This window comes from Chionomys nivalis, chromosome 1 (genome assembly GCF_950005125.1).
Source record: "Chionomys nivalis chromosome 1, mChiNiv1.1, whole genome shotgun sequence".
In the NCBI taxonomy this organism is placed as follows: Eukaryota; Metazoa; Chordata; class Mammalia; order Rodentia; family Cricetidae; genus Chionomys; species Chionomys nivalis.
The window spans coordinates 175,230,472-175,246,171 of record NC_080086.1 but is presented as its reverse complement, the minus strand read 5'-3'; the positions used below and the strand labels follow the sequence as shown (position 1 = coordinate 175,246,171).

General features: G+C 42.6%; 1 protein-coding gene across 3 annotated transcripts in view; it reads right to left on the bottom strand.

The window, feature by feature from the left end:
- Grm8 (glutamate metabotropic receptor 8) overlaps positions 1-15,700 on the bottom strand; it is an 818,705-nt gene that overhangs the window by 663,853 nt on the left and 139,152 nt on the right. For all 3 annotated transcript variants that reach the window (XM_057770162.1, XM_057770181.1, XM_057770171.1), the window contains exon 3: positions 409-625. In XM_057770162.1, the coding sequence (XP_057626145.1) occupies positions 409-625 (217 nt within the window). The remainder of the gene's footprint in view (positions 1-408; positions 626-15,700) is intronic.

The window sequence follows — 15,700 nt, the reverse complement described above, 5'->3', positions numbered from 1 at the left end:
TTATAAGCACTGATCCCTCTAGTGTTCCATGTTAAATTCCACTGACATTTTTTTAATTTGATGACTTACTAATGTAAACTTCTTCCTAGAACAATCAAACAGTATGTCATTTATTCAAATTCACTGTGGCTCTGAGGTGCCTGCAAACTCCCTCATCAAAATAGACAATTCAAAAGATGTTCACTGAAGTTGGGATCTCTACTGCTCAAATTAGCACCAAAGAGTCACCTTGCTGGAAACAGGAACAATAAACCCATCTACCATCTTGCTTCTCAATACAGAGGACAGCCTGGACCACACATTTATGAGAATGCTATTATCTCATAGACATCAGACAGCACTTGGAAGTGTCCAGATTTTAGCATCCTGTCACCTTCTGATGCAATCGACTGGTAAATGCATGCTCACCAATCTCCCTCGAGATCTGGGTGAAGGCCTCAACGCCACTCTCTCCATAGTTGCCCTCAGAAGCCAGTGTTGACACATAATTCCATCCCAGGGCCGTCACAATGTCCACCATGGCTTGAGCTTGGTAGGAGTCAGGCGGGACCACCCGAGAAAAGAAGTCATACCTGGTGTTGTCACTCAGCTCTGGGGCTGTGGATGCATAGCTAATTTGAGGTATCTGCAAAACAAATGAGAGGTCATTTCAACCCATGCTGTGTCTTGTACAATGATGGATTATCATAAAAGATAAATGGTCCAAGCTGTAACAAAAACCTAGATGTCAGCGTGAAGGCAAAATATGGTTTTAGGACCACCAACTTCATTAGAAATGATTCCCTAACAGTTCACAGGTTTCCCTTCCTTTTGGAGCACAGATGCATAAACATTGAGAAACAATTTAGTTTTCCTTCAAGTTCCTTTGTCTCGAAGGCCAAAGGAAAACATTTCATGCTTTTTGTTGCTTTTTTAAAAATTCTGTACATGATTGTTCTGGTGTGGAAATGAAAGAGAAACGAAGCCATGGTACAAACATACATTAGAGAAGGTCACCTCAGAAATTCTCTTTGACTTTAATTCAGAAAAGGGATGTGGGAATTAAATGGGAGGGTTTTTTGTTACTGGTTTTCTTTTTTTTTTTTTTTTGGTTTTTCAAGACAGGGTTTCTCTGTGGTTTTGGAGCCTGTCCTGGAACTAGCTCTGTAGACCAGGCTGGTCTCGAACTCACAGAGATCCGCCTGCCTCTGCCTCCCAAGTGCTGGGATTAAAGGCGTGCGCCACCACCGCCCAGCTGGTTTTCTTTTTGTTTTGTTTATGTTTTTGACACTTGATACCACCTAAGTTTTAAAATTATCATTTTCATAATTTAATTTGTTTTTGTTTTTTTGATACAGGGTCTCAACTATGTATCCCTGGCTATCCTAGACCCACTTATGTAGCCCAGGCTAGCCTTGAACCCATAGAGATCTGTTTGCCTCTGCCACCATACCTTACTGTAAATTATTTTAGATACATATTTTTATAGTCTCCCCACTGATTTTTTGGTATAATCATTGAATAGCACAAAAATATTTGTAACCAGTGAACTGTGTATCTTCCAATAAAAAGTATATTTCCTACTCATTAAAAATCATCACCTAGAAAAAAATATGGATCATAAATTTCTTAGGAAAAGAAAATGTCTGCTGACACCAAAGGATAAATTGCCATAGACTCTTCTAAATTGAAAATCCTATGTCACTTCTTAATAATCTGACAGTGTGCACTACGTACCTGAGCATCTCATCACCCTTCAATCATCATCGTAGGGTGTGGGTACAAACCGAAAGGTCAAAACGACTCCAAGAGACCCTGACTTGGGTGACTTCTTAAAAATACAGCTTAGGTCATATATAGAACAACTTTATTCACCATAAGATGATGTAGCTAACGGAATGTCTATGCCAGCACCCCCAAAACTTCCATACCCCAGTGACAACTGAAGTGGTGGGGGCTCAAGGGGGATGTCAGAACCATAAAAAGTTATACACACCAGGATCTAATGGTCACTCACCAATCTCTAACCAGTTGATTTCCAAGCCATTCTTGACATCTTTGAAGATCATTCATCTAGATAAACCTTCTAAATCGACAGGATCCCACCCCACGTTGGTGCCCAGTGAAGTGACGCAGGATACAGAAGAGAGAGAACCTGAAAAGGCCCGATCCTATAGCCATACTAACAAATATCTTGCATATCACCATAGAACCTTTATCTGGCAATGGATAGAGATAGAGACAGAGACACACATTGGAGCAATGGACTGAGCTCCCAAGGTCCAAATGAGGAACAGAAGGAGGTAGAACATGAGCAAGGAAGTCAAGACCGCAAGGGGGGCACCCACCCACTGAGACGGTGGGGCCGATCTATTAGGAGATCACCAAGGCCACCTGGACTGGGACTGAAAGTGCATGGGATAAAACCGGACTCTCTGAACATGGCTGACAATGAGAGCTGACTGAGAAGCCAAGGACAATGACACTGGGTTTTGATTCTACTGCATGTACTGGCTTTGTGGGAGCCTAGTCTGTTTGGATGTTCACCTTCCTAGACCTGGATGGAGGCGGGAGGACCTTGGACTGCCCACAGGGCAGGGAACCCTGACTGCTCCTTGAACTGGAGAGGGAGCGGGGAGAGGAGTGGGGCTTGGGGAGTGGGAGGAGGAGGAGGGAAAAGGGAGGTGGGGAGGAGGTGGAAATTTTTAATTAAAAAAAAAAAATGTGCGGGAGCTGTCCAGGTTCTGAAAGGGCAGTTTGGCCTCTGAGCAACCTGGTTCCAACTTTTCACCTGTTTCAGCAGTGGAGTTGTCTGCTTGGGTAGGGCCATTTACTAAATTCTCCTCAGCTGTCCTTTTCTGGTGGGGATCGTGTTAACTTACTTTGCACTGTGATGCCCTTTTCTTTTTCTTCCGACACCCCAGCCCTGTCTCAACAGACAGATGTCTTGATTAAATTCTGTGCCTTTGTAGTATGGAACTCAACAAGACATTTCTCTAAATCTCAAAGCACAGCTGCCTTGGCCTTCCTCACCTTTTTTTATGTTTCTAGAAAACCTGGAGAAAAGACCCTGGCTACTCAGTGAACTCTCCTCACATCCTATACTAGATAAATTTTCCCCAAATCATTGACATATGCATTTCTTTATTCTAATAAAAATATTCATCACCTTAAGACTGAGTGGGAATAGACGATCCACACCTCCTCCTGCCCTGAGCTCTCCATTCTGAACAGGGAGGAGACAACATGAGTGCACCCAGCACCGTCAAGACTGAGTACAGGCCCAGCAGCTCACCTGTGCAGCACAGTAGAGCTGACCCTGTTGATGGGGCACAGGTAAGCCACCCAGAGAATATAAGCAGAAGATATCTGGTCCTGTCCCTCATCTGCCATATGGTGGCATGGGTAAGGGAAAGAACCCCACCTCCCACTCCTCACCAGCTGTGGTAGGTGGGAAAGCCGACCCTGAGGTCACAAGAGTGAGAGAGCTGGCCCCGCCTCTCACCAGCTGCAGCACTCAGCAGAGTGGTTCCTACACCTTGCCTGAGCAGCACAGCAGAGCTGGCTCTGGTGGCATAGGTCTGGGTGAGTGGGTTCTGAGGGCATGAGAGCAGGAGAACCACCCACATCTCTTGCTGCTTACTGATTAAGGTGAGCTAGCTACTAGCTGGAGCAGTGCTCGAGAGCCCATCCTGGTGGTGAGGATGAGGGAGAGCTGGGGGGCTGACCAACTCGGCAACTACCCAGACCCAGATCAGGGGCTGAGTCGGAGCATTCCAACACCCACCCCCACCTATGACCTTTTGGAGCATGTGAAGGGCCCTGCCCCCACACCCAAATTGCAGGATCTCCATGACATAGGACAACAACAAGATATCCAAGAGAAGTCCCATTGAGGGCCCAGTATCTGTAGTGTAGCAGAAGCCAGAGGCCATGACCAAACCAATGACTCATTGCAACGAACACTTGCAAGCAAAGTTGTACGGACTTGAGGTATACTGTGAACCTCACTGTGACATGCTACAGCTTCCACGATGAGGTTTTTCTTTTTTCTTCCATTTCTTTTTTCTTTTCTTTTAAATTTTATCTTGTCTTACTGGAGGGAGATTGCAAAGGCAGAGAGTGGGTACAAAGGGATGAGGAGATAAGTGGGACCACGATGCATGATGTAAAATCCACAAAGAATCAATAAAAAAGCTAAATTAGAAAAAAGAATTATCAGTCTGACCCAGGGTATATTGCGCTGGTGTGAGTGGATGGGTAGCTGAGTATTTGTGGGTGAGTGTGTGGAAGAGGATTCTGTAAGGACTGCAAAAGACAGTGCCATCTTCTTGTCCTATTTGAAAGCACAGCCCTCCCTCTTCCTCGGCTCCTCAGAGTCCGGCAGTAAAATGCCTTACACCACCCCCACCCTGCTTGGAATAATGAGCCGCCCCTTTCTAAAAATGAGCACAAAGTGTGAAAATTGAGTGTTTGAAACCAAAACTAATTATCTCAAATTACTACCTTCAGTCAGTCACTTCCAGGGCCATTTAATTAGCAGTCAGCATCATGTTTAGGATTAATTAAACAGGTGTAAAGGGTATATAAAACAAAAGTGCAGATAGGAGATGGTGGCTTGATTAATCCAGTAATGGGCTTTCTCCCCGATGTCTTGAAGAGTTTTCTCTTTGGAGATGGATGTGTGAATAAGTAGCGTGCAAGTGCGTGTTTGCAATTTTATTTGTTCAGTCCTTCTGTGTTGCAGTCTACAATAACAGCGTGGCATACTGATAGTATTTCAAGCCAACTTTTCAAACTGTCATGAAGTCGCATCCTGTTTTTACTTTATTTGCCATAGAGCACTAAGCATTGGCTCATTAAGCATTTTAATTTCTACGGCACCATCCCCAATATTTGCACTACCCACAAATTACACCCTTACTAGCAACTGAAGTGAAATTTTATTAAAGACATAGGCTGCTGCTTTCTCTTTTCACTGCATCAGATCTATCCTAACTAGCCCCTTAGCCCTGGGGGATTTATATCTTAGAAACAACAATATAAAAGTGCTGAGGGAGGGAGAGAAGTGGAGAGGGAAAGGAGAAAAACTGAAGAAAACGCAGCAACAAAAGGAGGCATTAAGGCAAGCGTTCCTCATCACTCATTCATCCTTCTAAAGCAGTAACATCCTGTACAGCGCCAAGCCCCACCTGACAATTCTAAGGATAAAATCTGCACTCTCATCTAGTTCTGGGTACCATGCAGCTCTGCTCATCCTCCCTCTTTCACGTTACGTTCTGTCTACAGCAGAAGGAGATGGAGGAATAAATCCAGACTTCAATCTGAGCCGACAAATTGGAGAGAGAAACAGAAAACCCAGGTGGTCGACACCTGAACCCTTGCCCACAGGTGCACCCCAGTGCAGGGAGACTGTGCTCCTCTGCCTGCTGCTGTGCGTACCTTCAGTGTTGATCCCTCCACGGGAGTCCTCTCCTGACTCTCTCAAGCAGTGTTCCTCACTCCCTCAATGCCTCTCATCTGAAATGAGAGTCCTGACTCGTGGCTGGCTTAGGATTCTCCCAGAAGTTAGCACTTTATTTGTTATCTACATCTAATACTGGATGGATCAAATATTCAACAAATGTTCAGAGGTAATTGACTGATCAACCCACGTCAGGAAATTTGGCATTGCCTCCTATTGCATTCTGCTACAGTGTGGCAACCATCTTCTCCATTTGCTGGTTTACCATCCTCACCCTTCTGTGGCTCCTGTGTCTAAGAGGCTGCTTGTTACTACTCCGTCACCTGAGTTTTCTGTTTCTATCTTCCAGATGAATTTGAGGCACAGGAGCAAGAAATGGGAGTGAGACCAAGTCAGAGGTCAAGATCCTGTTCCTCCAGCTCCTTCCCCAAATAACAAGGTGGTCTCTACCTGAGCCTTGGCCATAATCCTTGCAGGCTCTAATGGACATCCTCAACTCTGACCCCTGCATGTCTCCTTACTATTGTCCACCCCTGAGTAATTCATTGTCCAAGGTGGTTCCTGTATCTCTGCCCACGCCTTATAAACAGCCCTATTTTTAACCTCTCTTCCATCATTTTTCCGGCACTCCAGAAGCCTGGCTATTTGACTGATGCACCCCTATGACATTCATCTGTATCCCCCACCCTCTGTCCTACCCTAACCTCTTGGTCCTCTATCCACTTTCCCTTTCAGCACTCTCTACTTCTGTCCTCACTCAACTTTCTCCTTTTTTTCTCTCTTTCAGCTCCTAAAGGCGTCAAATTGCAGATTTGAAAACACCTGTCATCTTGCTTCCCCTCATTTCTCATTTTCTTTGTACTGAGGTTTCATATGACTATAATGCATGCTTAAAATAAGGCCTTTTCCGTTACTCAAATAAAGCATATTAGAAGCAATTAATTATACAACACAAGGCCCTCCTTTTTTTTTTTTTTTTTTTTTTTTTTTGGTTTTTCGAGACAGGGTTTCTCTGTGGCTTTGGAGCCTGTCCTGGAACTAGCTCTGTAGACCAGGCTGGTCTCGAACTCACAGAGATCCGCCTGCCTCTGCCTCCCAAGTGCTGGGATTAAAGGCATGCGCCACCATCGCCCAGCCTAAGGCCCTCCTTTTTAAAAAGCCTTCAGCTTCCACTTCTCTGTTGACTGCAGTTCCCGCCCCCAATCCCATGCTTTGAGGAAGTTGCAGGATCTAGTTGTTTCTCCTTCTTCCCTGCAACAGACAGGACAGCAGTCTGCACATGCTGGACAAGAGTGCATAACAGCTCCTCATTCACAGGCTTGCTCCCCCCAGGCTCCCTTCCTACCTGTGGGCACAATCTCTAGTCCTGGAAAGAAAGCCCATCCTTCTCCCTGCTGTATACCTCTGGCAACCATGTGTGTGAGTGGGGAGTAGAAGTTCACAGTGATGGCAGAATTTACAGGACTTCAAGTCTGCTAGGAGGGCAAAGTAGGTCCCAAGGTTGAGGCATAATACTGAGTAAGAGGCACTACTTTGGCCTCAGGCCAATCTGGCTTCTCTGCAATCTAGTTCTTAAGAGACAGCCATGTGTCTTGGGAGCTATTTGGTGCTTGCCTGGCTGTTAATAAAGCTAATTACTTGATCTGCATTTAAGTGGCTATTCTGTGAATCTTGGACTTACACACCCTAAAAAGGGATTCCACATTTGACTTGTAGCTTCTAAAGGAAGCTAACGCTTGATTTCAATAGGAGAGAGAGAGAGAGAGAGAGAGAGAGAGAGAGAGAGAGAGAGAGAGAGAGAGAGGGAGGGACGGAGGGAGGGAGGGAGGGAGGGAGGGAGGGAGGGAGGGAGAGAGAAATGAACTACTGGCACCTTCCTACTTTGGCTAGATGGAATCTCTCTAGTAGCTTGACCCCTTAAAACCAAACTACACATTCCAGCCTTCTTCACAGGGGTGAATAGAATTTCCGAAAATGTTCCTGGAGGGGCCAGGCATGCCTTCCCCATCTTTTATTTCTGGAATAAAGACATAAAGGTTGTAGCTCCATGCATTATCCCAGACGGTACCCAAGCCAATATGGATTGTCAAGCATTCTCTAGGCCAAATCGCTGTTATGCCTAGATCCCTACCACTCCGGTGTTTGTTGTTCCCATTCTTGCCCTCTTCAAAACCATACTACACCAGCAACCAAAGCGCTCTCCTAAAAGAGAAAATTAATATAAGAACCTTGCTCACAGTCTTTCGATCATTTTTCCTTTCCCTTTGATCTTAGAATAAAGCCTAAACTTCTTGCCACAGGGTCCGTTGAGCAGGCATCTGGTCCTCTTTCCCCCTTGCTCACCTTCTTTTAACTCAGGGACCAGGAAATTCCCCCTTTATCCTTCATCATAGCATTCCACATTTTACTCACTGGATTTTCTCATCCTTTGGCCTCTGCTCAGTTGTTTCTTCCTGAAACAAAACCCCTCTGACCACCCCTTTTTCTGCGTCTTCCCAGCTCTAGTTACTACCTCAGCACCCTACACATTTTCTTCCATGCTCTTATCACAACTTGTGTGTATATATTCTGTTTCTTCTACTAACAGATAGACTCTAAACAGGCATTTGCTGTGTTGTTTATAGATGTTCTAAGAGTTGCAAAAACATACTAAAAGGTCAATAAATATTAATAGAAAAAGAAAACCTCAAGGATCACTCATCACTTTCCTCAATGTCTACCAACATTGAAGGATTTATCTACAATACTATTTCAGAAGAAAGTTAGAAATTTTCATATTATTTATTAATCAAAGTTCTACTCTGATGCTCCAGCTACTGATCAGTGTGAGATCATCTGTTTTAACCAGGCAGTAGTGATAGAATTCCTATTCAAATCAACCAAGTGCATTTCAGTTGTGTCCTGAGTACACTCCCAGCAGGGAAGTACATACTTGTCAGCCAACTCTTTGGAGTGCTAGAAATGACCATGGTGACTTCAGAAATATCATGGGGAACACTTTGGAAGCCCATGGACTTCAGTGTGGCATTGAATAAAAATGACACTCATAATCAAAAGCCCCTTCTGGTTTACTGTTTTCTGTAAACTGATTATTTGAGACAGACATAAAGCTGCTTAGACCTCCTACAAACCGTGACTCTCCCAATTGCCTTTACTGAGTCTGTTTATATCACTGAGGAGTAAGATTGGGAGTAACTTAGACCTAGGCTTTCTGCTCCCAAATAGATATAATTTCAGTTGCCTGTAAAGGTTTCTCACTGTTTATACACCCAAAATTATTGAAGTCTTGACACTTCCCTTATCTGTTCAAATGGCATGAGTCCTGCCTGCTTTTCATGCTTTCTGATTGCCCACAAACTTATGGAATCCAAGACCCAACCTTGACAAGCTAGCAATAAGACACCAAAAGCACAGTTCCGGTGAAATCATAGGGTTTGTAGTAAGTTCATCTTCCTACGAAGAAACTAAAACATATCTGAATGCAGGCATGGACAGACAGAAAACTGAGTCACATGAATCTTCACTGTTGATTCTCATAGGAAAAAATAAAACCTGCCTGAAAATAGCTTTGTTTGTTTATTGATTGCTATATTTGGAGGGGCAGGTAAGTGAAGGGTTCTTTGTGTTGTTCAATAACATCGTTGGTTTTCCCCCACTGAAAGATCAGCTTGGAACTTTGCTCTTCCCCCAGGAGGTAGTGCTTGCCTGAGCACTTCTCCAGTGATGGTGGCATTAGCAACAGTGGCCATCACAACGAATGCTCCCTGCCACCCATCCTTAGGATGGATTTGTTACAGCTGAAAAACTCGGGACCAGAAAAGGCGTAATGACTGTTGTAGCCATTAACTTTGTCTGTTCAGACTTCATTGCTCTGTAGTATTAAATCTACTTGTGCTTCTGGCAAGACATGAGTATATAATCAGAAATTAGATCAGAGTGAGGAGTCAATGCCCAGCACTGGTCCCCCTCTCCCAACATTGCCCTGAGCTTTCATGCTCCTCTCAGCTTCATGGGAAATCACATAAAGAGAGGGTAAAGGGAGAAAAAAATGAAGTGAAATGATAATAAAATAGGAAAGAGTGATGAGTACCCCAATTTTGCATTCAAAATTATGATTCTCTTCCCAAATCAAGACCTACTCTATACAAGTTCATCCAGTTCTTAAGCTTCCAGCTCACAAGTCAGTGTGAAATGTGAACTATTGATCCCTGCCTTTCTGCTCAACTGAGTTCCCACACTTGACTCTCAAGGAGGACTCATCATTGGGTTTTGATACATGATAGAGATTAGCAAAATAAAGCCAGGAAGCCTATTGAAATGGGAAATTGTGGGGGTCAGAGATAGCAAGAGAGATATTATTCTGCATTGTACTGCATTTTATCCTGTCCCCTCTATCAGTACACTCAAACTAAGTGAAACTTCTATCTGCACCCACACTGAAAGTGCCTGTGTTTATTAGCACAACAGATGCAATCTTGCATTAGGAAGTTGAAGGTCATAAGTTTAATTCATTATGGACTAAAGTGCAGCCTACATCTCGCCCCATCCCCGGACTAGAGCATCCTCTCCACAATTCAGAGCACTGCTAACAAAACCAACCTGCAAGGGGAAAGGCAAGGCCAACCCACTGACCAATAAATCATTCAAAGATGGCTTGTAACTGAGGGTGAACTAGAAACTTCAACAGTAAACGTGAAAAGGCACCGTACCATAGACAACACACCTTCTTCAAAACCCGAGAGACACGGCTTTGTTTTGGTGTGCCTCAGCAGCTTTAAGTATGATTACCCTTGTGGTCATTTGTTGACTTCTAATAATCCATTTGGCTGGTCTGTTGAAATGTGAGATCCTATTTTCTCTTCTATTTTAAAAGGGTATTGTGTGAGTTGGGGAAGGAAAGAAAGCAAAAAGCACACTGGGATTCAAACAACTCTTCTAAACACAGGAGTTGTCAAGGCAGCGGAAGTATAGCAAGGGTAGAGTGGAAAGTCATAACGACCCAGGACCTAGGGTACGGTGACTGCCATAATTGAGCTCTGAAGGCCAAAGGAGGGGCCAGTTACAGTCATAGGAAGGCCATAAGAACAGAAAAACAATGACTTCTTGTGAGTCATGAAGCCAGCAACTGATAAACTGCTGAAGAAATTACATCAGGACTTCTCCCACATAGGCGGTTACACACAGAGGTCCACTGAAAGTTAGAGAGCATTTGACTTCTAACCTGCCTACTTAAAATGGAAAAACAAGCAGTCCATGAATATTAAAGAAGTTACATATAAACAAGCAAAATTTTGTCCTGTATGACTAATAATGCTTTTCTTGTACACCTACTAATTATGTTTTACAGAGAGGAAATATAACAGCTCCTGAGGGAAGGAGCAACTGTAACCTATCACATCTCTACAAGGGTGGAGATTTTTCAGCCTACCTCTTCCACACTCTGGAAGTTCCTCTCAGTGTTTTAACAAGTGGGATTTAACCTTACTTAATACAGTGACTTACAAATAACTTTATAATTTGTTTCACTTAAAATCTCCTGATCACCAATTTTCTTCTTTTCTGATTTCTCTACAATTCACTACCCTGTGACTTCTAGGAAATTTTTACCAATGCGAATTCAATATTACACACAAGTTTAAAAGGGTAATTCACTAAAGCCCTTCTGCCTCACCCAACATAATATCTTTCTTAGTTACTTGGGGGATTTCTTATAGTGCACCTCAATCACACTCATTTCTTATTCCTCCTAAGTCCACACTCCCGCTTGTGTGCCCTTCTCCCCCAATACAAACAAGTCTAGTTTGTGTTGCCCGTATACTCATTAGATCATAGTCGAAATTCCAGTGGCCATCCCACCCTCACCGAAGCCATCATCTGTATAGCGCTACATTTCAGCATCTTTATCGCATCATCTGTATAGCACTACATTTCAGCATCTTTATCACAGCTTTGAAGGACTCTCTTCAAATAACTTCCTGCCTGGACTCTTTGATTGCCGGGGAGAGTTTGTCGCAGAAGCCTTTGGTATCTCTCATTCTCAGTCTGCACTCATGGTTACCATTGCAAAAGAAACTTCCTTGCCCATAGTAGCCAGCAAAGCTCTTCTTCTGATCAGTGGTTTAAGTAAATTTCTAAATGACTGCTTTTGGTGTTTTAGTAATTTATCCAACAAACCTGCTCACACTAGGTGCCAGGCACTGAGACAAGCCTCAGAGATGAGGCAGTAAGAAAAAAAAAAAGTCCTCCCATCCGAAGGAGAACGTGGAAGTGGTTCCTCCATCCCCAAAGACAGGCACTGTGTAAACAATGATCCAAATAAGTACTCAATCATGAGTGAGCTTAAGTGTCCCAGGGTCTCTTTCTTGATCTAGGGGACAAAGTGTGCTTCCTTGATGAAGTAACATTAAGCTAATACATGAAAAAAGGGAGTGGGGGGGGGCATAGACTAAACCGCACTAGGTTGGCTTCATATTCAGCTGTCTTTCAGATCTGTAAACACCCAAACTATAGAAGTAAAGAGGAGACCAGGTCAACTGACAGTTAAGTTTGGAAAACTTTTTTGAAGTGGAATCGTATTAAAACAAAGTCATCAAACTCCCTGTCTCTTACAAGATTTGCTTTCCTTAAGTTCTGTTTCGTTCTTTGATTGACACACAATGGTTGTATATACTTAAGGCTATTGTGTGATTTCATACACAGTACCTATGTATGTACATTATATAATGATAAAGTACTGGTAACTGGCATATACATCACCTTGAACATCATTATTTTTTGTAGGGAAAACACTCCAAATTTTTCTCTTCTAGGACTCTGAAATATATATATATATATATATCACAAGAGTGTGAACTATAATAACTCTACTAATATATTGTCAAGAAATATACCTAATTTGGATTCTGATCTCATAACTATGAAGAGAATAAGTCTAGAACCATCAGTGGAAATAAACACCTATCTCTAAGTTCTAGGGTATGGGTAAGGAATGAATGAATGGACGAGCAGAGAGATAGCATATGAGCCACTGAGAAACTAAAGCAGAAATTTATCCAATAAAAAGGAATAACTTTAAGACAAGACCCTAAGACATCCCCTGAAAGACATGTGAGGTTGTATTACATACAAACTCTAATATTTGCTTTCTTGGAAAAACGAAGAGATTGAAGGAAGCATCATCTTCATTCTCCTCAGGCAGTGGAGGCTTGGCGTAGATTTTAATATACATGAGGAACAGGTTAAAACTAATCCAGGAAGATATTCTATCATCCTTTTTTTAACAAGATAATATACATTTGCTCAGAAGACGAAAAGAGAAATAAATGGATCTGTCCTCCTCTGAAAACTTCACACCATGACCTACCATCCCGGGGAGACGCAGAAAATGTCATTCCTGATTTCATTATTTCTAACTATTACTGCTGATTCCAGTGCATTCTGGAGTAAAAGGAACTTCTTTGATACCTCTTGACAAAGTTTTCAAGCAACTTGGGATTTAAAAATGAAATCTATTTCAGGGTATTCTTTTCAACAAAAGGTAGGGGAATTTTTTTTTTTTTTGTATGAGTTGCTTAGGGCAGTGAAAATTTTCTGTAAAGTGGTTTTTCTTACATGAGTACCAAAAGATGATCAATTACAATTTGTTATAATAGAAAATCCAAAATGATGTGGTGGCACTTTCTTAGCATCGTTTGCTAAATCACTTAAAAATTTAACTCACCCACCCACTCGCTCCCATCGTTGCTGACTTCAAACGATCACCTAGCATTTAATTTTCCTCTTCTGCTGATTTCCTTGCTGTGCAATCACCACTGTGGCTCAATTTCTCCCCCAAGCATGTCAGCACCAGAACACTTAAACATAAAAAGTTAGTAATTATGACCAACAAATTGAAGTCAATAAACCTTAAGCTAGCAAATATTCCATTTAGATTGGCATTTTGCCATTCAATAATCCATGATTTGAGTCCTGAAAATAAGAGGGAAATGGCGATATGGACATTTGTCTGTGTAAATCTGTGTCCTGATTGGCAGTCTCCACAATTTTCAGTGATTATCCACCTTCACCGAAATCCTGGCCTTCGAATCATTACCCGGCTTCCAGCTGTCATTTAGGTACTGATTCTAAACACCTAATGCCGGTGGGAATTTTTATTTCCTTAATGATACCCAACTTGGTGAACTCGGCTGTTAGAAGGACCTCAGAGGTTAAAGGTCTTAATTAGAGCTCGGTTTACATAGGAAAAAAAAAATCTTAGCTCCATCTCTAAAGAATGAGTAGTGGATTTCATAAATGGCAATCATTGAATGAGAGGCAAAGAAGATAAAAGAACTCAGATGACCCGGATTGCATTATTCTATTACATGCTGCAGAGTGTCCCTGAAGATGTGTTCTCCTGACAAATATCAATAGTATCTAAAGAGCAGTGCATTAAATGTCCCCAACGTGAACTCATTTGCCCTCTATGTTCATCTACGTCTCTTTTTCGAGAAGCCTGCCTTACTGCTCTTTATAAACCTCCTTCATGGATCATATCACACCTAACCAATAAAACACGTATGGTGCACGTACGTGTGAACACATGGGTATGCGCTGCTCTTGCCTGCGTCCATTGAACAATGCTTGGAGTAGGAACGATGCTAAATGTTTGATTTCCAATTTATGCGTGAAGAAAGAAAAACAACTGAAATTTGAAGAAATAATTTTTCCAAGACTAATCTGTACATCTCAAAGTAGCATTTAAACCTGGGCAAAATGGCTCAAGAATCATCCCTGTAAGCAGTCTACCCTCCAGCAACTCCTCCCTCCCAGATAAAAAGCTGCTGCCCATTCCTAGTTAGCTCTGCATTCCTTTATCAAAATCCAACCAGACTCTGCTGTTCCCACTTACACAACTGCTTCAATAGCGTAGGTCATGGATTAGCCACAGCTTAGACATCACAAACCATTGTGGGTTTGACTGTGGGATGAATGGCATAGGTTCATTTTCTGAGCACTTGCTGCCAAGAGAGTGGGACTATTTTGGCAGATTGTGGCATTTTTAGGATGAGGAGTCTAGTTGACAGACATGTTAGCAGGAGTGGGACTAGAACTCTCTACTTCTTGGTCTGTGGTAATGATGTGAAAATGCTGGCTCTATACGTGATTAACACTGCATACCTCTTCCACTGCACGCCTCTGCCAAGGCATGCCACTGCATGTCTGTGCTACCGCATATCCTTACTGCTACATTCTCCCACCCTAGTGTGCCCCTGTCATTGCATGCATGCCTCTGGCCCATAACAGACTGTTTCTTCTGAATCTGCAAACCAACATAAGCATTTCCTCCCTTAAATGATTTGTCAAGTGTTTTGCTACAGTGATGGGAAAGTAGTTAGATCAGCACCAGAATGAAAAGCATGTGCTAATTCCATCCTTTGAAATAGCTGCAGTTCCTCATGGGGCAGGGAGTCTTCCTGGGCCCAGTAGGGGATCAGCAAAATGACTAGAGACATGCTGAGCAGATTGATCAGTATCACCCAGTCAACATACCCGATTTGTACCTTTCAAAAACTCAGTTGTTATTTTCAAATCAGAAAAATATTTTGATATGTAATTAATGAATTAATTTTTAAAAAGAAAAATATTTTTAAACCCTCTTGGTGACAACACTTTGTGTGACATATGAAAGCCAGAAAGCGTGGCCGAACACAAGAGGAGACAGGGAACAGAGGCGAATAAAATAAATAAATAAATAAATAAATAAATAAATAAATAAATAGGAAAAGGTAGAGGATAGAAGGGCATTCCAAGAAATGTGGGCAGACTTTTGACAGAGACAAACATATAAAAAAATATGGGCTGCTTATGAAAACAAGCCATGCAGTGACTCAGCATAAGGTCCTGAGCTGTCCAGTGCTCACAAGTGCACTTCAGTCTGTTTCCTATTTGTTTGGTTTTTGGTTTCCAGTTCAACAGTTGTCTGTGAAATGGTTACCACACTGCCGCTTTCCTACTAGCTTGTGTGAGAACTCGCTTTCTAAATTTCCTCTTAAACTGGGCGGTGGTGGCGGCGCACACTTTTCATCACAGCATTTGGGAGGCAGAGGCAGGCAGATCTCTGTGAGTTCAAGACTAGACTGATCTACGAGAGCTAGTTCCAGGACAGTTAGAGCTGTTACACAGACAGATCTTGTCTCAAAAACCAAAACAAAAAGCCTCTTAAACTCTCACTGCTTGGCTGGTTATTCTCCTTTCATTCCAGGACTGTATCATGTC